This window comes from Hippopotamus amphibius, chromosome 1 (genome assembly GCF_030028045.1).
Source record: "Hippopotamus amphibius kiboko isolate mHipAmp2 chromosome 1, mHipAmp2.hap2, whole genome shotgun sequence".
Lineage (NCBI taxonomy): Eukaryota > Metazoa > Chordata > Mammalia > Artiodactyla > Hippopotamidae > Hippopotamus > Hippopotamus amphibius.
In genome coordinates this window covers 227,143,255-227,165,169 of record NC_080186.1, presented here as the reverse complement: position 1 = coordinate 227,165,169, position 21,915 = coordinate 227,143,255, and the positions used below count along the sequence as shown (strand labels likewise).

The window sequence follows — 21,915 nt, the reverse complement described above, 5'->3', positions numbered from 1 at the left end:
ACACAGTGAATTTTGAATAGAATGAATGATGGCTACAAACAAACTTTCTTAGCAACTGTGTTGAAAAGATCTAGTTTATTTCTGCTGTTCTCACACTTCATTGGCTTGTGTCAGTTGTCCGTTTTTAGAGGACAACTACCCTCTACTACCCCTTTCTTTGTGGTAGGCCAGTTTGTTTGACAGCGGTAGGAAAAACTCTTCTAAGGGTATCAGAGCAGTTGAGGAACAGTCCGTCTTTGCAGAAAAGGAAGATTATTTCAGGAGAGTTACTGCACTGACTGAGCTCTCAGTGGCAGATGAGTGAAGGGTGTTATATCCCTTCCTGTAACAGTAACTACTTAGGTATTTATCCCATTGTGTGTTAAGCCTATTAGAAAAAAAAAACTTTTACCATACTTTTACCATATGATCCTCTCCTCTCCCCTTTTTTAAACAAGAAAATATTCTGCAGGATGATACCTATGAGGAAGTAAAGATAACATTTGAACATCTTTATGGAGACTGTACGGTCGGCTTACCCCCGACCCCTGCTCCCTTCCCACAGCACTATAAATCCTTTGTCCTTTTAATCTGTACTCCTTCTCTGATGTTGAAGAAATCTTTATTTATTTGAAACAAATATTAACATTCCTTAACTCTAGGCCACTCAAGCACTTGGATGAAGGGCTCAAAAACATAAGAGAACTCTATTTTATAACTTCAGAATAGGATATATATTGATTAAAACTGTTACAGTTTTAGTCAAACCCTGATTATGAGAATCTCTTTAGAGGCCTTGGTATTTAGATTAAATCAAAAGAGGACAGTTGTAATTTAAGGAAATTGTTAGAACAATATGGACACCCATAAAACTCAGCCAAGTGAGGCTTTCAAAACTAAAATTTATACTTGATGTGTCAGAACTAAATTGGTACATTTATAGGCTAGATGTGTGTGCAGCACAATTGAATTGTTTTGGAATCCAGCAGTAGACTTGTAATGCCTTGTTAGAATGAGGTATGCTTGTCTTAGTCAAAACAGATTTCTTAGGAAGCATGCCTGTCTCCTTACATGATTTGTTTCAAGTAATTTAATAAATTCAGCAACGAAAATTATATATATAGTTGTCTGTGCCCTTTTGGAACAAAGTGTCATTTCCCACTCTGCCATTTTATGATGAAGTCTAAAATTTCTTTGGCAGAACTGAGTTTTCTGACTTTCAATCCGGTAGTCTTCTTAAAACTATTCATTGTTCCTCCATACTGTGATCTGCCATTTTTCACACTAGGGTTTTGTTTTAAAAAATTAAATGTATAGTGAAGGAAAAGAAAAAGTACTGGGTGTGTGTGTATGTGTGTGTGTTAATTGATGCATAGTTTTATAATAGATGGAGATATATAGTCTAGTTAGAATTAGTCATTAAATTGCATTGATATTTGGAAAAGTGGAATTGTATGTACCATAAAAAGCTAGAAAGTGTCCATTTTTATATCCCCAGACTCTTTAATTCAGAATGATTTGACCTTGTTAATCTCTATGATTCATGACATTGTTAGAAAATGAAACTCATGAATTCCATGTATCTAAAGTCAGTTAAGAATGGTTTCCTTGAAGCATTTATGAATAGTAGTAAGTAGCTACTGTTTAGTGGTTCTTTTGACTCTTCTGAAATGGGCTATCCTGGGAATTCCCTGGCAGTCTAGTGGTTAGGACTCTGCGCTTTCACTGCCGAGGGCCTGGGTTCAGTCTTGGTCAGGGAACTAAGATTCTACAAGCCACACGATGAAGCCAAAAGAAAAAGGGGGGCTATCCGACGTTCCCATAATTTTGAAGAGTTTGTCCCAACCACTGTGTGGTCCCAAATGGATATGTTAATTCCAGATGATTTACAAGGTCTAGGCTCCCATAGGCCTCATCAGAATGCTCAGTAGCTTTATTATTACCCTCATTGTCTCTCTGTTTTAGGGATAGCTGTGAACGTTTGAGATTTACTCTGCTTATTGGGGGTGGGGAGTGTGTGTGTGTGTGTGTGTTTGATTCATTCCCTCCCCCAAACCCCACTCACAGTAGAGTAAAAATAGGAAAATGAAGTCATCTTGCTTGGCCTTTCATATTTGTGTTTGTGTTCAAATTTTAGGAAATATTTCTTAATGTTACTCTGTAAATAAAGATGTTTTATGGTTATTAATATTTTAGAGAATACCATCTTGAGTATGTTTGATTATATTTAACATAAAATTTATAAATTGGTTTCTGTCTTATAAATAGGCTCACTGGATTTTTTTTTTTTTTGATCATTTTAGGAATCTATTCGATGGTTAGAAGATGAGAAGGCTCTCCTAGAGATGACTGAAGAAGTAGACTATGATGTAGATTCATATGCTACGCAACTTGAAGCTATTCTTGAGCAAAAAATAGACATTTTAACTGAGCTGCGGGGTAATTCTTTTTTCATTTTAGTGTTTGAAATCTGCGTAGTATTTGTATGTAATTACTGGGAGGATTTCATATTTTAAGAAGACAAGTGAAAATTATGGGCACATTTAACATCTTTCTAGAGGTATAAAGAGCAACCAACCATTCTGTTTTTTCTAAAAATGAAACATGAAATACCATTTCAGGTGCTCTCTAGTCATCTTTTTTCTTTTAGTCTTTGGAAAAGAGAAAGACATCTTATGATTAAAGAGGGAAAATATATTTTAACAAGTTTGTAAATTTTATATACCCATTCATAGTTTCAGTTTGGTAGGCCGATGCTTTTCAGAATTATTTTCCTTGGTTTAGATCTATTCCAGGTCATCTTTCTATAGCCTTTTATTTGCATCTCCTTTCCATGCATATTGTGCCATGTTTTTCCTTTGAACACTTGTTTTAAAAATGAAGAGGAAGGTTTCAAAACAACTACTCTTTTTTTTTTTTTAAGCAAAATCTAGTTTATTTTTAAATTTTTATTGGAGTATGTTTGCTTTACAATGTTGTGTTAGCCTTCACTGCACAACAAAATGAATCAGCCATACACATATAGATATCCCCTCCCTTTTGGACTTCCCTTCCGTTTAGGTTACCACAGTGCATTAGGTAGAGTTCCCTGTGCTATACAGTATGTTCCCATCAGTTGTCTATTTTATACATAGTATCAATGAGTATAGGTGTCAGTCCCAGTCTCCTAGTTCTTCCCACCCCACCCCTTTCCCCCTTGGTATCCATACATTTGTTCTATCTCTATTTCTGCTTTGCAAATAAGATTACGTATGCTATTTTTCTAGATTCCACATAAATGCGTTGTTATAGGATATTTGCTTTTCTCTTTCTGACTTACTTCACTCTGTATGACACCCTAGGTCCATCCACATCTCTACAACTGTTTTTTCTACTTTGCTTATGAAGGGAAGCATGTGGTTTACCCACATGCCATGTCTTCTTTCTTGGCTTTTTAATTAGCTTATATCTGCAGCTTCAGATAAGCATGTATTTTATGTGCTGATTTCTTAGGCTTTGGCAGATTAGCTGTTGTCTTCATTTATATGCAGGTAGGCTTCTTTGTGTGTACATACAATGCAACATGAAACCAGACTGAACTTTTTAGCATCAAACAAGCTGCTTGATTTTTTTAAACTAGGCTCTTTGTAAAGTTAGTTGTTTGAAATCATATCCTATAGAGTCAGCAGTGACAGTTTTGCCAGTTTAGAATTGTTTGTGCAGATGTAGGATTTCTAAATTTTGCTCTTTTTTCAAGGTTTGATTTAAAGTGTTTTGATCATTTTTCTAATCTGCCATAATGCACAAGCAACTTTTTCTGTATGCATTTTATTCAAAAAACAGATCACAACGCATCCTAATTTTTTTCTATGTAAGATAAAGCTTTCAACTTAGTTCTTGTCCTTAATTTTCTCAGGATTCATGAATATCAAGTATATCCAAAGTTTGAAGAAATTACTACCTAGATATAGTATTTGGTCCTTCCTTAGAAAAAAAAATTTTTTACCATCCAGAATTAATTTTGTTATTAATATAAGAAGTTTGAGAGCTATGATCTTATGTTAGCAGGCATCAGATCCAGAAGTCCTTAAATTCCTTTTTTAAAAAATTTTTATTTACTTTTTTATTTTGGCTATGCTGGGTCTTCGTTGCGGTGCATGGGCTCTTTGTTGTAGTGCATGGCCTCTCTCTAATTGTGGCATGCGCTTCTCTAGTTGTGGCGCTGCCCCGTGGCATGTGGGATCTTAGTTTCCCAAGCAGTGATTGAACCTGCTTCCTCTGCATTGGAAGGCAGGTTCTTAATCACTGGACCACCAGGGAAGTCCCCTCAAATTCCTTTCTAAATTTCAGAAAAGTCAACTTTTTCAACATCATTGTATTTAGGAAGAGGGGAAAGAAATTGAGATTCCAACTTTATATCTTTCCTATTTTCTGAAAGCCATACATAATCTTTGCACTATTAACACATTTTAAGTTGGGAAACTGTTGGAAGGTGCTGTCTCCTGTGCGTTGTGCAGTGTTTACAAATATCCATGGTCCCTATTGATTAGATAACAGTAGCACCACCCCAGTGTGACAATCAGAAATGTCTGTAGATGTTACCAGATGTCCCTGGGAAGGGAGCAAAAATCACCACCAACTGAGAACCACTGTTATAGAGAGTGCTCATCTTCACTCAGCTGACTGTTATTTGCCTCTTCCAATTTTTACTTACCTATTTCTTACTCTTAAGGGACTGATCAGTACATGATAGTAGGACAGAATTGTAAGACCAAGAAATATATGTCCTGTAATCTCCCTTTCCCATCCTGCCCTTTGGCAATCCCTGATAAGAAAAAGATGACATTTCTTAAAAACTCAAATAATCTTAAAATTTCATAGCTTAAAAAAGGTAAAGTAGGAACTGGGAGTAGATATTTTTTAATATTATAAGAAGAAATGTCTATTTTACACACATATATAGCCTCTTTACACTGCAAAAAGGAATTCAAATAAATTAAAATTGAACACTATAAAATGTGCCAAACAGAACAGAAATCTGTTGAAGGTAACCAAAAAAAACAAGTATTTCCGGGAACCTAATGAGTCCGTTGCTGTAGTTGAGCATTGTATTTAGTTCTGAGTTTCTGGACAACAAAGAACTAAAGGAAAAATCCTGAGTTAATAAGAAAGCTGACTTGACAGGACCCATAAAGTTGTGTACTGCATTGCATGTAATGCAAAATTTACTCCCTTGTTTTTTTCTTTTTCCAAGATAAAGTGAAATCTTTTCGCGCAGCTCTACAAGAGGAAGAGCAGGCCAGCAAGCAGATCAACCCGAAGAGACCCCGTGCCCTTTAAATCAGCATTTGCTGCTAAAGGATCCCCAGAACCCTTGCTACTGTAACATGTAATGGTTCAGCTGTAAGGGCCCTTTGGAAGTTTGAAATTTTAAGTGTCTGTGGAAAATGTCTTGTCCCTTCACCTGAATGACATTTCATTTTTGTGAAACACGCCTTTGTCTACAAGATGCTTCTAGTCCAGGAGGCACAACCAAGATTTGGGAATAGTGAAGCATTTTGTTTCATTTACCCAAATAGTGATTTACTTTTGGAGATCCTTGCCAATTTTATTTTCTATATGATGAAGTAAGATTGTGGACTTGATCCAGAGGTGAACAGTAGGGGGAAGCCACAGCATTTCCTTTTAACTCCGTTCAATTTTCATAGCAAGACTAAGCAGTTTTAAATCCTTTGCGTGCATGCATACCTCATCAGTGATTGTACATACCTTGCCCAGTTCTAGAAACAGCTGTGCTCACCTCTTCCTGCTTTGTGCCTTGACCAAGGCTATTGACCCTAAATTTCTGAAGCACAGCCAAGATAAATTACATTCCTTATTTGTCATTGTAAATTACCTTTACTGTGTGTACATTTTTACTGTAATTGAGACATTTTTTGTGTGTGACTAGTTAATTTTGCAGGATGTGCCATATCATTGAATGGAACTAAAGTCTGTGACAGTGGACATAGCTGCTGGACCATTCCATCTTCTATGTAAAAAAATCTGGAATTATGACTTTAAAACCATATAACGTGGTTATAATTTCCCTAGTATTTTCTTTGTAAAGAACTAAAATATAAACTAGTTGGTGTATAATAAAAAGTAATGAAATTCTGAAAAGAGTTTTATCTTAGGATAATACATACATATGCAGTGTGTGTTCCAGTGTGGTATTAACGAGACTAATAGTGCAATTTGATCTTTACCAATACCACTGCTTAAGTTGAAGTGTCCATTAGCACCCCAAAATGTACCTTTTAAATGGTACTGTTAAAGGAAATTGGCTTCTGATGCATGAATATGTACATGTACATTGAAAGTAGTCCATAATAGAACTGTTAGTTTAAGCCAAGTATAGACAGTACATAAATCTCTTGAAAAAGAATTTAAACTAAGAAAGAGCTGACTTTGCCTTAAAAGGCAGATCTAACCCAAGCTCCACCCATTGTCTAATGTATGAGGTTTCACCTTTATTTGATGAGAGTCACCAAATTCTCACCAATCAGTTCATCTAGGGCATGCTGCTTTTTAAATGGTGGCACTTATTTTTACAGATTGCTAATCCAAGGAAGAAAACTGGCCACTTTTCATGTAAATATTTTGTTAGAAGATTTATATATCTCTCTAGGAGTTTTCCCTCTGTTCCCAGGATAGTGTTTAGGAGTACATGAACAGCAACACAAAGGCTCCCAAGGTTATCTTGTTTTGATTTACTCTAGGGAACTACCAGCTCATGCATATGGGCTAAAGGGAAGCTATGAATAGAGAGTCACATGAGCCAGATTCTCTACTTCACTGTCCATAGAACTCAGAGGGTAGTTGTGGGAAATCCTAATACCATGGTGAAAACTCCTCTGTAAACTTGAAATCTAGAACAAATGTAGATTTTCACAGTGTGCTTATTATTAATAAATTAAATCTATGGAATGAGTTTTAGAGACAGTTTACTTCAATACAATCACCTTTGCTTTGGAAAGAACTCAGGTTTTCTTGAAGCTGTAAGATATGTTCTATTTGTGTTTATTTCAAGGAGAGGAAGAATGGAGAACTTACTATTGACCTTACAGAGGCTGTTTAAAAAGGTAGTTTCTGAGCCTAACCAACCTTGAAAGGGCATAAAGAGATATGTGAATTTACTCATTTTGAAACACAACAGAGTAGTCTTAATTTATTATTTAAATTAGAAGGGTAACTATCTCTGGAAGATCTCAATTTGAAATATATTGCCTTATACAATAATGGCTTCATTCTGATTAGTATTCAAGGTATATTAAAAATCAGTACCAGAAAAGATCTTGGTAGTATAATCCATTTCTTCAGTTTTACAGATAGGGAAATCTGAAGGTTATGAGGGACTGAAACTAAGCAGTTCATAGGAGGACAGGGAAATAAGAGGGAAAGCTGAATTAAACCTTAAATTTAAATTTTCCTTTAAGGATAGAGATGGTACAAGTGAACTTTGCTAAGTGAGTAGTTTTGTGAGATGAAAAAAAACTTACTCTTAAGTTTATGTAGTATTTATGTAAAAAAAAGTGGCTTTTATGCAGTTATTATTTAAAGAATAACAAATTTTGGGGGTCTGGATTAAACATTCTTTACTTTCTCAGACTTGTATGCTGATATCCCTATTAATAATTAACTAAAAATCATATAGGAATGTTTTAATATATCACTTTGAAGCCAGATCTCTAAAAATCTGTTTAGGTTCTTTCCTTCTGGTTCACTCAGTGTACCTTTGTTAACTTGGAAACATTCCTTCTATTAAGTTAAGTATAAAGAAAGCCAAATGTCACTGAAAATATTTTTATTGAATTCCTTATATAAATAAAATAATCAACTACTATAATTCTTTGTTAAAGGACATTTCCAATGTTGAGTATAATATAGATAATGATTAACACATTGTAGCTAACTTGTTTATGACATCTATTCAAATTTTCAACCTTACATTTTTTTTTTTTTTTCAACCTTACATTTTTAAAATAGCTTAAAACTAAGCATTAGGTATGTGGAAAAGTACTGCCATTTTTTTTTTTTTTTTTTTTGGGGGTACACCAGGTTCAATCAACTGTTTTCATACACACATCCCCATATTCCCTCCCCTCCCCGATACCACCCCCCCCCCGAGTCCCCCCAGTACTGCCATTTTTAATTATCCATTAGTCATGAATACTGGGAACCTGTGGTTGTGGCAAAATGGCTGGTTGGGTTTTTTGTTTTGAAATTGAAGGGCAGAGATTTTAACTTTAAAGCCAGTGTTGATTTACAAAACCCTTTGAAATTTTGTTAAATCTATGACTGTGTCATCCCCGTCGTCCTGCCCCACCGCACCCCCTGCCCGTCCCCACCAAAATATAGCCTTATAGTTCATTTCATTGTAGTTGAGCATCCTCATTTACAAGTAAGGAATGCCCAGAAGTAATATGCCTGGCACCACGTGGTGGCAGTAGCAGACTCAGGCTTACCTAGAACCCTGATGTAGCCTATTTTGCTACAGGATTGCTAAAGGGGTAAGCAGTGATAGCAATTGTAGAGGATAAACAGAAAGAATGAGAAAAGCAAAATAACATTTTAGGAAATGATTGCTTTACTGTACACATGAATAACAAGAAGAAACTGTATGGGGAATATATGACTATATTAAGCATATGTTTAACTTTTTTGTGACTTGAAGGACAAAGGCCTAAAGAGCTAAAAGCCTAAAAAAAAAGGTTCTCACAGTAATACATAACAAAGAAAACAGAAGTGTAACATCTTTATACAGTACAGTTAGAAATAACTTTAAGTGTAAAGTTGTGCGTGTCTGCGGCTCTTGAAGATTATTGTATATAAATTGGACCCTGCCCTATGTTATATATCAAAATCAAACAAAAACAAAGAAAAAAACCACCTTGGAAAGTTAGAATTGAGTTACTTCCCTAAAAATTCAGAGTAATAAATGATGACAATGGTAGTCAGTCAAAAATAGTCAAGCACGTAGTGTCCAAGCATAGTTCATCCTCTCAAATTATTAAGATATAATTCCACTTTCTTTTCTTGAGTTTGAAAACGTCTTTTCCAGATAACTAAGAGAAGTGGATACCTTCTGCATTGAACCCATGTAGCAGTCTGAAAAAAGAAACCAAAATAGGGTGGTATTGAAGTGCTAGTTTGTAGCAAGTAACAGTGCATACATAGTCCCTATACCATGAATTCTAAAGCAAATACATGGAACCCGTGAAGCCCACCCACCTCTGACAGTGGTCATTAAAGAAACTTTATTCTTCACCTGAATTATGAGATGTATACTGGTTAAAACCACATCATTTTGGTGCCTCTTCTGTCATAGCCTGTATGTCTTAAGGCATGATGAATTTAACTAAAAATGATCTTAGACCTACACTATCCCTGGCCTAAGAGCACACTGGCACTTGTTCCATTTCAACCTGGTAAGTGAATGTGAAGCTCTTTGGAATTAGAGGCAGGAGAGAAATGAATGGTTAATCTCATGTGTCCATTCTTCCCCTCTGAGCTGTTACTGAGGTTCAAATTAAATACTGCTTCTCTCTGGATACCTATGTACTTAATCAGATCCTAGTTAGCAAACTGCATGTTTAGTAACCTTGAAGAAAATTAATAAGAATGAAGGAAAATAAGATGAAATATTTCTACTTAAACCTGCCCAAGATTATTTTCAGGATGGCCCATAAGAACCATCGAGATGGGTTAAGATATCTGAAAAAGGAAGATGGGTACATACGAATAATGTTCAGCTCCTAGGATTAACATCTAATAAAGACCCACTAGGACTGCTAGCCTGCCAATAAAACATAAGCGCTATTTGTCTCAGTTACGTACAACTGTGTTTCTAGCATAGAAAAGTCAAACCAATGACTTTTATAACAATCTACCCCCCCTTTTTTTTTTCCAGCCTCTAGACCATGGAAGCTTTAAAAATGAATTGGATAAATAGGCAAAAATATATGGTTTATTAGGAAATCAAAGTGTTAGTGACTAAAAACAATGAATAGAGGTTAATAATTACCTGGGTAATTTGACACCTTACTCTGCTTTCCTAAGACTGACTTGCTTAATTCAAGGAAAACAGATTTTGGTCTATATTGCCCAGTTAATTCTGACACCCTTTTTTTTTACTTCAGGTATGTAGAACTTGCCTCAGTCCACCACATAAGTTATTGAACCAGTTAGAAATGATAACCAGATATGATTGTAACTAATATTATTTCATACTTTAAAGCTATTCTCAATAAAGAAAAAAGATGCAGCTATATGTATTATGATTCTTCTACCTTACAGGCTACCTTGAAGAGACAAACTGTTGAGACTAACTATGAATGGGAGTTGAGGGAGGGGCTGGAGGGGAGGAGCAGGCGCACCACAACACACACTGCCACAGAGGTCGTCTCCAGGCTCCGACGGTTCCTCCCTACTGTTCTTACAGGACATGTGCATTCTGCTGCAACGAACTAGCATCATCTTCTACACCAAATACTGCTCCATGCCATGGAAGGGCTATGCAATAACTCCCTGGTAGCACCTTACACCGCTTAAAAGCCTTTAAGTCTCTAAATCTGAAGGTGTCACAGTGAAGAAATGGAAACATGTAGGAAAAGGAAAATGTAGTTACCTGATGAAATCATCTATGTCCATGGAACGGGCCCGCTTGTCACTAAAACCTGTGCTGGTTAGGATTTGCTGTATTTTATCTGCTATGCTGAAGTCTTCTGGTATTATCTATCAATATAAGATTCAGAATAAATGAACAACGTATCTTTAATGAAGTCACTGTGACTTTTTTTTTTTTTTTTTTTTTTTTTTAGTTCAGTAAGTCACAAGTAGTCACCTTATCTGTTCATGATAGTTTTGGAAAGCCTATTTGTGCAGATTAAGACTTGGATCTCTAAATAGTTAAGTGGTTGATCTTTAGCACATACCAAATACACTTGAATGAGTCACATATATTGATTGCCCTTTTTAGAAATTCTGAAATAGTTATGTCTCAGGCTTCACAAAGTACTTCATAACCTAAAATAATTAAAGCTATAAACTAAATTTTACAGCAGTTGTTACTTCTTTAAAAATAACATTTTCTTGGCCCAAATTTCATTTTACTAGCTAGTTTTTCTCAGAGATGGCCTCTCTGACCCTTGAGAATATTTCATATTTCACATCTTTCATCTAAAAACTTCTTAATCCAGCTTAACATTTCCTATGTAGGTAGATGTTCAATGACTTTATTCATAAAATGGAGGTAGCAATGTGGTATTCTAAACCATATAAGATCTGAGTAAAAAAATACAAAGGGAACTTGCTTTTATCTGTCCGCTCCGTTTAGTTTAAAAGAACTAAAAAGTTATCAAACATCACAGTCATTATACATGGATATGTCTGTGTGCTCACATACACATCTAGTTAAAATGCTGCACAGATAATGATAAAGAGATAAGAGGTTCATAACCAGAAATCTACTCATACTTTATTCTAATTATTTCATTTCTGGGTATTAAAAGTCACTGAGAAAATGGTAACTAAATGTGTAATTACTACGGGAGCAACAAGCAAGAAGGGATGGCCATGAGTCAGAGGCCAGCAAGTGGTACACAACTATTTTAAGCCAAGTAAGCTGCACATGCTTAAAGCTTCGAGAAAATGATGACTCAACTGAATCTTTTTATGGCAAAAAAAAAAAACTTAGTAAAAGGGGATGGAGTGGAGTATTCAAGGGTGCTCAGATATGTTCTGCAAAATACACAGCAGCACTGACCTGTTAAGAGTTCAAGTTCTAGTGCTAGTTAGACGTGACATAGTGTCTTTTACGGATCCTATGGAATGTCCAAAATTAAGAATTTTGTAACGATATATGAAACAACAGGAAATAGGGGGACATTTTAAAACACAACAAATTATTGAAACAGAAATATTTTCGGCTTACAATATTATGGATTGAACAGTGAACCCTGTAGTTTTTTTCCAGTAGCTGTTGCACTGCACTTGACCTATGTTACATAAAGAAATGAGGTTACTATTATTATTCCCAAATCAGATGATAAATAACTTCCTTTAAGTTTATTATAAGATTAGATCTACATTCCATATGGCCAAGTTAAGGAACTAAAAAAGATGTTTAATATTTAAGCTTCTGAAATAATCACAATTACTAATATTTACAAAGTAAGTCCTAATAAACACCTCTTACATTCTTTTTTTTTTTTTTTTTGGGGGGGGGGGTTTGTTTTTTTTTTTTTGGCGCACGGGCTTAGCTGCTCCGTGGCATGTGGGATCCTCCTGGAGCAGGGATTGAACTCATGTCCTCTGCATTGGCAGGCAGATTCCCAACCACTGCGCTACCTAGGAAGCCCCTCTTACATTCTTAAAGAAGTTCTAGACTCCACAAAACATCATCTCGAAAAATTTTTTTTCATTGTGGCTTTCACCTTTCTTTTGACCTTGGCCCCCAAACTGCTGTTTTATTTTTCCAAGTTAAAATGCCATGAATCTTTCAAAAGTATGGAAGGGGTCTGTCATCACTTCATTTCTCCAAGGAAAACTAAGCAGATGTCTGGTTAGTTTTTGGTTTTTTCCTATTCTGCAAAAAAACCTGATGTAATTCCCAAGTCCAGGAACTTTTCTTTGCTATATTCTCCTGACTCCCAAAGTATAAAATTAAAGAGATAAAAATGTGTCTAGACATGGATCATGTTTATGCTTTAGGGTAACTGTTCAGGAAAAGGACCAAATTCTAGCACTTTGCACAGGATCTGAAGCACTGATCCCTCATGTATCTTAAAGTTAGTAAAATACTTACTTAAATGCAGCAGACAGTGTCTTGTTTTTCCTAACAAAGGTGATCCTTACTAGGCCATCCCATTCCTGAAACAGTACATGGATATTTTCTTACAAAATATTAAACGCTGTCTGTATATACTAGGTATTATTTTGTCTTAACATATAAAACTGAAAGGAGCCTTGTGGGGTGATGAAAATGTTCTATACCTTGATCTGGCTGGCCACACATATGCATGAGTAAGAGGTATACTTGGTTTTCACACTTTTGTGCACCTCACTGAATATTTTACCCTCAATTTTAAAAATAGAAAGTAATACATTTTTGTTCCACATCTGAACAAAGAACATGGCATTTATTTAAATATAATTTTTAAAATACTCAAAACACATGATTTAGAATATAGCCTGTGCAATATACCTAACTAAACCTCCCTGCAGGAATAACTGACAACCATTCCACTGCCATCAGTTACTGACCACATAAGCAATCACGTTTTTATCCAACGTGACTACAGTAAGGTTTACATCAAGTCATCTGGCTTCTCTTTTTAAATGACAAAAATTAGAATTCTGATTAAAAAGTGTTACTCATACTATTATTTTAACACAGCTATTTTCATTTTATCTTGTTTCCCATGTCTTATTCAAATAAATACGTTTTCCATAGCTATAATCTTCAGCAAAGTGCAAAGGCATGCTAATCTTTTTATCTTTTGCAAACATTTTCTGCTCTTTTGAGGTCAACAACTATATTGTGTCAAATAATTCTATCTACTCCACCACGGGGATGTATCAAAATTAACATTCTCCTGTTTAGACATTTAGGTTGACTCATTATTTTTCTGCTGCTACAGACACACATCTTCTAGGTCGGACTTTTTTTTCCCTTTTACTGAATGACCTAGTTATTTTAACCTCACCTGAAAATTGATAGGTGGTGGGGGATTCTTAGGTTCTATCCTTACGACACTGGATTCCACCTTGGGTGGTGGTCTGAAGTTATTCTTTCCGACCTGTTAATCAGAAAATGTTTAAGTAGTCCTCTCAAAAACAACTCTAAATAGTAATCAAATATGCTCTCTTCACAGAAGGCACAGCTAGATGCTCAAGGATGAGTTAAGCCACATTATTTCAACAACAGTCACTTACTTTCATTAGATGGTCCACACGTGCTAATAGCTGTGTATTAATTGACAGTCTGCAGTATAACTTATCTCCAGGTTTTGCAACCAGTCGGAGAGCAAATTCTCTTTGAAACATAAGTATAGCACATCTGAAAAGAAAGCAGAAAGAAATAAGGAAGAAGGTCATCTTCAACTATAAATGTATTTTAACTTCAATGACTTTTCTCTGGTGGGAAATAGAACAAAGCAATTTCTGTGGTTAATAATAATTAGTCCAGGCAGCCAGAAGAGAGGAGAACACTTTCAGCCTGAGCTTTATTACCACAAAATGACCCAGATGCCTTTGTTTTCCATTATGTAATGGCTGTAGCTCCAACCCCTTGCAAATGTTAAGTCCTCAATGATCAGATGAGAAAAGTATTTCACATCAGCACTAGCCCATAACCCCTTCTAGGAAAACAAAATCCAGGGACTTCCCTGGTGGTCCAGTGGTTAAGAATTCACCCCCCAATGCAGGGGACAGGGGTTTGATCCCTGGTCATGGAACTAAGATCCCCCATGCCATGGGGCAACTAAGCCTGCGTGCCGCAATGAAAGATTCCGCGTGCTACAACTAAGACCCAACGCAGCCAAATAAGTAAATAAATATAGAAAACAAAAAACAAAAAAACACCGAGTAGCTGAACTATATTCATGGGGTAGTAAACACCCCTCTGGAAGAGCCGAGACAGGAGAGGCAGGTTGTGACATCAGTGTCCTCCTGATTTAACAGGTTAAGGAAAGTGGACTTTTTATTCAGCAAGCAAGGGGGAGGCTCCTGGAACAGAAGAGCATCTTCAAAGCTGGGATTTGACTTTCAAACTTTTTTGACAATAAGTCACACTAAGGAATACATTTGACATTGCAACCCAGGCCACAAATAACAAGTATCTGTATGTACATGTGTTTATGTAACTCAAACAAAAAGTTTCATGAAACTATAATCACCTGGATGACATGCACTGAATGCCCTCTGATATATTCTATTCCATGTCATTTTTTAAAAAAATGACAGTCATGGCTCACTGAATTTGTTTTATAACTTCTAAGGAGTTTTTGATCTGTGATTTGAAAACCACTGGTACAGACTGTACTAGAAACCAGTTAGAAGGCCACTGTAGGAATCTAGACATAAGGTAATAAAAAGTTTGACCTGGGCTAATGGCAAAAGCATGAGAAAATAGGGAAAGGCCACCTGGTCTGAGAAGCAGGACTTAGCCTACACCTCCCCCAAATAACCCTAGCAATTGAAAAAGAGACAGAGAGCGAGAAAGAGAGAGAGAGAGTGGAAAAGAGAGTGAGAGAGCGGCACACAAACTGATATTTTCTACAAACAAATTCTCCAGTAGTTTTTCAATTGAATTAACCTTAATCTTTGGCTATCTGTGTTCATGGCCTAAACTGTCAATTTTTCTAAGATTTGGCAGTAACTTTGGCCTTCTTGTCACAAACCTGAAAAAAGGTCGGTGCAGCAACAGCTTGAAGACAAAAGGAGAAGAGATCTGTAAGAGAATCAACTAGTTATTTCTGGGAGAGACACACCAGAAAACCATTTAGTATATGTAATGTCCCCTACATTTTGATAACATACCTGATAAGGCAAATTTGCTACACAAGCATCAAAGAATGGCAAATCTGTTTTCAACACATCACCCACCATTACTTGAAGTTTGCTGGCCAGAGGCCTGATAAGAAGAAAAAAAAGCAATTAAAAAGAATACTGTTTTATGAGACTGAAATGTGCTTTAATTCTATCATATATACTCACGTGCCCTGAACTCTTTTGTGAAGCTCAGCTACTAGCCTTGGGTCAAGTTCACAGGCAATTACCTAAATTTAAAAAAAGTAAATTTTAGATTAATTATGGGGTATAAATCTTTTCCTGTTATCTCAATACGAACTCTTAGATGATTTAAATGAATTAAACTTGTTTTCCCAATCCCACCATCAATATTCCTTCAACTGTATTCTACCATCATACTTGAAAGAACCTATCTGAAACTCATTTCATGGAGAGAGATTTACAAAATGTGGGAATGGGGTTAAGGGAACAACAACAAAAAGCACCTCCCAGAAAAGTAGACAACCAGCCTAGGGAGCATTCTACCCAAAATAACTGACAGAATCTGTGCTTATGTGGCTCCACACTTTGTAACTCAACTGATGATGAAAGAATACACTGGGCATCTTTGTGGTGAATGTTCTTAGGAGCATATAAAGCAACTGCTCCTGGAATGAGTGTATCCCTTCTCTCATCTACTAAGATCCAGAACATGCAGCACAGATAATTTCTCAAGCAAATGAAAAGGGATACCAGGGGACTTTCCTGATGGCTCAGTGGTTAACACTCTGCACACCAAATGCCGGGGACCCAGGTTGGATCCCTGGTCAGGGAACTAGATTCACATGCATACCACAACTAACAGTTCAGATGCCACAACTAAGGAGCCAGCGAGCAGCAACTAAGGACCTGCCTGCCGCAACTAAGACCCAGTGCAACCAAATAAATTAATTAAATAAACATAAAAACAAACAATCGAGACCTAATCAAACTTATTAAAAAAGAAAAGAAGGAAGGAAAGAAGGAAGGAAGGAAGGAAGGAAGGAAGAAAAAGGATACCAGATAGGCTGCTGAAATTTTATTTCAATATAAGCTGATGTTTTACTGACTTCCAGGAAGACCATGTCTACAGAGTAGATATATGTGTCGTTTAGTCTGCTTAGCTCCTAGATCCATTCTCCAGCTTTCTCTGTGCCTGTAGGGTTGTATAGTCCAGCTCCCTTGCCCTTTGACTTCTGGTTCAGAAGGGCTACTGAAAGGCACCAGGCTAATGAAAGGCATTACCAGGTGCAGGAGGTGACGCTAAGTATTTCCTAATGCCTGCTCGTGCTTTACACAGGTTTTGGCAGCAGCTATGTTCTGCTGTGAGTGGCCCCTGTTCGATGGTTCCTGCTCTTACTGGGCTCCAGTAACACACTTCCCTCCTTTTGCCCCTTGAGGTCTTTGGATAGTAACTGCTTCCTGCTGTTGCTAGTCCCTAGGTTTTTCACTAATGTTTACTGGTTTCCTTAACATTCTCACATTTTGTCAATGGTCTCTACATGGACCTCTCTTCAGATAAGTTCTTTAAAATGTGTTGCCTACTTGCACCAGAAGACACAACAGTGGTCCAATTTAATTGGAACTGGGTCAGCCAAGAGACAAAGAAGGTACCAGCAGTGGGCCAGGTGACACCCTAATATCAGAGGTCTGTGCTACATCTCCTCCAAAATACTAAGTTCCAATAACTCCAATCTCCTTGCTTTGTTCACCTGAGCCAAGAGATGGTAGTTCTTTGTAATTACTACTCTTGGGTTACCTCAGTGTTCCCATTTTATTCTCTTAGTCCTCTACCAACCACATAACCAATTCCCTATATTAAATTCCCTGTATTGAAATACCCAATGCGGTCTGTTTTCCTGATTGATATACCCCATATTTTCTTTTTCTTTTAATCCATTTTTAAAAATTGAGATAAACTGACATATAACATTACATTAATTTCATGTATACAACATAATGATTCGCTATATGTAACATTCATGACCACATAATTACAATTTTTTTTCTTGTGATGAGAATTTTTACTCTCTTTATCAACCTGCAAATATACTAGACAGTACTGTTAACTACAGTCACCTTGATATCCATTGCATCCCCAGGACTTATTTTATAACTAGAAGTTGGTACCTTTTGACCCCCTTCACCCAGTTGGCTCATATTTTCTAAGATAAAGTTTCTAGCAAAAGAGCAATTAATTAAAATAGATCTGTAAGCCAACTGAGCTTGCTCACATACTCATTTCTGATACCAAACACTAAATCCTCTCTTTACCTTTTTTGCCTTTTCTAGCAACTTTACAGTCATATTGCCAGTTCCAGGTCCAACTTCCAGCACCACATCAGTCGGTCTCAAGGCAGCCTACAAGCAAGCACAACCACTTTAGCTTACAGGCACATCTGAATACATAATTTAATTTACATGTGAATATCTTTACCCGAAAGTGCTCAGTTAGATCTTATCCTGAGTCCACTTTTAGGATCTATGTGCTTAACATAATAATCTCATTAACATTAGGTGCAAGTGGAAACCTAACACCTCTCCTAGCTTGGCGCAGTAGTTAGGCGTCAGAAAAGCAGGAATAGCTATTCTTTCTGAGGGTGGCATCCTGCTTTCTACCTCTGAAATGATTCCAACAGCATCTTGTTACCAACAAGTTCAAACTGGAAAGGTCAAAATGATGACCTTGCCTGAGACCCACAGCATGTTTTACCAGTATTTCTCAATTCTACATCCATGCAGGATCAGGGATGCAGGAGTATCCAGAAATTGTAGAGAAAACTTGGTGTCTGTATGCACACAGGGGAAGTTTATAGCTTTCATTAGATGCTCAAAGGAATCCATGAGCCAAAAAGGTTAAAAAGCTAGGCCAACTCTCATTTTGCAAATGATACTAAATCGAGATAATCTATGTAATATTCTTTCTACAGCTCCAGGATGCTTCCTTTGCAACCATGAAAGTAATCTGCACCACTTGTTTCACGTCCTAGCACCCAACCATCCAAAACAATAAGAGAACATCAATAACCCACACAGGAAGAATACTCCGAAGAGCTTATATGTGGCATTGGCTTATACCATATAGGTTCCTCTGGGGAACAAACTTCCAAAGGTGTCTGTTGAGACATATTTTTAGGGTCTGGAGTAAATAAAAACTAACAGTGATAGATGGTGCCTAGAAAAAGTGATTGGGAATAGGAGAATAATAATCTGGAATTGAACATGTAGAAACGTCAAGCTAAGAAGTAAATAATCTACAGAAAGATAAACGAATTTGGAACCAGGAGAACCTGAGACTCACAGAAAGAAGCAAATTATACTGAAGACAGCTTGCGAATCCTACACAATTCTTCAATTCATTCAACAATTATTTAGACAGCACGTATTTTGTGTCAGGCATCCTTTCTGTGCTTAGATATTTCTACGAATTAAATCAACAACCCAATAACTCTCTCCCTCTCCTCTTCCACACCCACCTTATCGATAATGCTGTTAACAATGAGAGGATTTTTCAAAATGTGCTGCCCAATCCCCGTGTTGAACATGAGTCCTGGAAGAAAACACGAAATAGCTTTAATTTCCCAACTAAAATCAAATATGAGACCGCTCCAGAGAAGCAAGCAGCATCATTGGGGGAAGATACGGGCGCCGACGAGAGGCAGCGAACGCCACGCTCGGAGCCAGGAAGACGGGCTGGTTAGGTCCACCCCTCGTGCTGGGAAGGAAGCCGGCGGCGGCGCGCCGGGCCTGCGGACGGCGCTCCGGGAGGCCCTGGACTTGCGGGCTCCGGAGCGCGGGCCCCGCCAGGTCTCACTGTCCCGGCCCAGAACTCCGGCCTCGCTCCGGCCGGAAGCCCCAACCCCACGCACCCCAGCTCCCTCCCGGCTGTTCCCACCTCCGGCGCCCTTCAGCTCCCGGCGCCGTTGTTGCCGCTCGCGGCGGCAGCCGCTCGCCCCAGACTTGATCTTCGGCATCTCTGCAGGCAGCGGGCCCACAGGCCGGGGAAGTCAGGGAGGACCAGAACCGGCAACCACTGGTCGCCGCACCACCACAGCCCGTTCTGGCCACGTGGGGGAGGGGGCGGGCACCCGCCCCCTGGTTTGCCCAGGGGTCCGCCCCCAGAAAGTGGGTCAGTCCTGGAGCCCGGTGGCCGCCGGGAATTGTAGTCATAAGCTGCCGGAAAGCCTAACCTCGGAAGCCTACAGATCCCAGAAGACACCGCGCTACCGATTCTGGTAGTTTGGATTGGCTAGTTTAGAATCACGGGCGGGGCCTCGCCTCTACCAGCGCCGAGCTGGTTAAATAGGTTTTGGTGCGGTACCTCAAGGTATTGGAGGAAGTTTAAGTTGCATAATGCGGTTAGGCCTGTGGATGCTTTATCAGGCCAAGTCCTTGAATCGCTGAAATCCAAAGAAGGTTTCTTTCTGTCACGTGCCTCGCTCCTGTTTCCCAGCCGATGGTGGGTGAGAATTCCAGGAACTAGGGAAGAGGGGCTTGCTCCTCTAGGGGAGTGAGTTCTCCGCTGCTTGAGTTGTGGAAAGTAACTCTGAGGACGTAATTGTGTCTGGTTCCACTAGAGCTACTAGGTGCTTTGCTTCCTTCTGTGCCACGTCATTAATTTCCTCAACCTTTGCATATTGAGCTCTAGTTGTGTGTTAAACACTGCTGAGTGCTGGGGATTCAAAGTTAAATAGGAAACTGCTTTTTTCAAAGTGTATTCTGTTGGGAGAGTTGACAAGAAGTACGAAAACTCTGTAAATGTGGTCATTGTTATGCATTGGATGTTGTGATAGAACAGTGTATCCGACTGTAAGTTCCATGAATACAATGTCCACATCTATTTTGCCTGTCAGCGTAATGGTTCTCAGTTTTTAATGTTTCTGTGTGTACCTTAGTTCCTTAAAGAAACTATCTTTTTCTCCTTTTGCCAAAGCTGACAGCTCTTCCCTGCTCAATTAATTGTGTGCATTCCCAAGCCTTGCTCTTTCTTTGCTGTAATTCTAATTTAGGAAAAAAATTGTATACCCTCGTAGCATCTTCAACTACCTCTTTATTTCCATTGATCATTAATTTATTCCACAATTCTGGAGAATCTACAGTGTGCCAGGCACTGTGTCAAATGTTAGGAGTTAAATAATGAACATGACATGATCCCTGCTTTTAAAGAACTTTCTATCAAGAAAGGAAGACATGCAAATAATTACAATAATAGCACCATTTGCTGATATCTCATTTCACTATTTCAAACAGTTCTCTAAAATAGGGGCTTGTCGTGTTCATTTTACAAATGAGTAAACCGAAGGACAAAAATATTGAATATCTTGATCAAGATCACGCAGTAAATGACAGCTGCACCTTGAACCTAGGTCTGTATTCCAAAGAAGGTGTGCTTTAAAAGAGGCATGATCTTAACACTATGGCTAATATTTGGGGAAACTGGGGAACATTTTCAAAATAATATTTGAGCTGAATCATTAAAAGACAAAAGTCAGCCAGGGAAAGTATGAGAATTCAGAGGGAACAACACTAACAAAGTCAAGATACAAGGGTATTTGAGGAAGAAAAAAAAACTTGGTATAACTGAGAAATAAACAGGTGATGTAAATAGGAACTTATGGTGAAGGGCCTCAGATATTATGCCAAGGAGCAATGGTGGTCAATGAGGAATGAAAATAACCATTTTGCCTTCCCTACTCCTCTCCAGCTGTGAGAACTGCTGGAGATCATACAACAGTACATATAGGAGGCATTCCTGGGTTCCACATTTAGCTGGATTTTGAACCCTGCCTAGCCAGCTCTTCTTGAATTCCCTCTAATCTTACTCTCCCATTCTCCATAAAGCATCTTCGAATCTTAATTCTTCTCAGGCCTCCTGTCCTACACGCCCTTCCCACCCTCCCACCCACACCCCTTTTCATCTGAAAACCTTGCTTTCTACTTGACAGAGGAATGCAAGATCACCTCCAGGACACTCTCATCTTCCTGGGTCACTGTTCTACGCACAGGGGGTACAGTGGTGAGCAAAACAAAGTGGAGCTTACATTCTAGTGAGGAAGAACAGACAGGTGATGATAAAGTGTGAAGAAAAGGTAAAGTAGAGGAGAAAGAGATCAACAGGATGGGTGGGAGATGCTATTTTATATAGCATGGTGGACAGTAAGGATGGAAACCAAATAATTATTTTCTTTAGGAGTAAAATAGCAAGATCCTCCTGGAAGAGGTCACATAATAAGCCACGTGAAACTGAATGACTGAGGTGATTGTGCACATTTAGCTTACCTGCAGACTAAACTGGTGTTTGTTTAGCTGTGAACCTTGAGTCACCCGTATCTGAAACACTAAGGCACATGTTTTGGGTTGGACTGT

At 38.0% G+C, this 21,915-nt stretch overlaps 3 protein-coding genes across 11 annotated transcripts in view; 2 read left to right on the top strand and 1 right to left on the bottom strand.

Moving 5' to 3' along the window:
* The window catches only part of KIF2A (kinesin family member 2A), a 64,777-nt gene extending 59,385 nt beyond the window's left edge, over nt 1-5,392 (top strand). For all 3 annotated transcript variants that reach the window (XM_057742774.1, XM_057742766.1, XM_057742782.1), the window contains 2 exons: nt 2,283-2,418; nt 5,213-5,392. In XM_057742774.1, the coding sequence (XP_057598757.1) occupies nt 2,283-2,418; nt 5,213-5,298 (222 nt within the window). In that variant the 3' untranslated portion in view covers nt 5,299-5,392. The remainder of the gene's footprint in view (nt 1-2,282; nt 2,419-5,212) is intronic.
* Nucleotides 5,393-8,564: 3,172 nt separating this feature from the next.
* DIMT1 (DIM1 rRNA methyltransferase and ribosome maturation factor) lies at nt 8,565-19,648 on the bottom strand. 3 transcript variants are annotated; one of them, XM_057742794.1, is made up of 12 exons: nt 19,445-19,648; nt 19,026-19,099; nt 17,824-17,910; nt 15,718-15,779; nt 15,541-15,634; nt 15,402-15,451; nt 13,936-14,059; nt 13,707-13,799; nt 12,806-12,870; nt 11,933-11,996; nt 10,628-10,734; nt 8,565-9,108 (listed from the first exon to the last, which is right to left on the bottom strand). In XM_057742794.1, exons 1-12 carry the CDS (start codon nt 19,521-19,523, stop codon nt 9,066-9,068), a joined length of 942 nt encoding a protein of 313 aa, XP_057598777.1. In that variant the 5' UTR covers nt 19,524-19,648; the 3' UTR covers nt 8,565-9,065. The 3 variants fall into 3 exon arrangements, with proteins under 3 accessions (XP_057598777.1, XP_057598785.1, XP_057598792.1); XM_057742802.1 differs by lacking the exons at nt 19,026-19,099; nt 19,445-19,648 and having other exon boundaries at nt 15,718-15,781; nt 17,825-17,887; XM_057742809.1 differs by lacking the exons at nt 15,718-15,779; nt 17,824-17,910; nt 19,026-19,099; nt 19,445-19,648 and having other exon boundaries at nt 13,936-14,066; nt 15,408-15,451; nt 15,541-15,615.
* A 233-nt stretch (nt 19,649-19,881) lies between these two features.
* IPO11 (importin 11) overlaps nt 19,882-21,915 on the top strand; it is a 213,332-nt gene continuing 211,298 nt past the window's right edge. For all 5 annotated transcript variants that reach the window (XR_009054785.1, XM_057742725.1, XM_057742689.1 and 2 more), the window contains exon 1: nt 19,882-20,008. Coding sequence is in view for 4 of the 5 variants with exons in the window: in XM_057742725.1 (XP_057598708.1) it covers nt 20,006-20,008 (3 nt within the window). In the remaining variant the exon portion in view is untranslated. The remainder of the gene's footprint in view (nt 20,009-21,915) is intronic.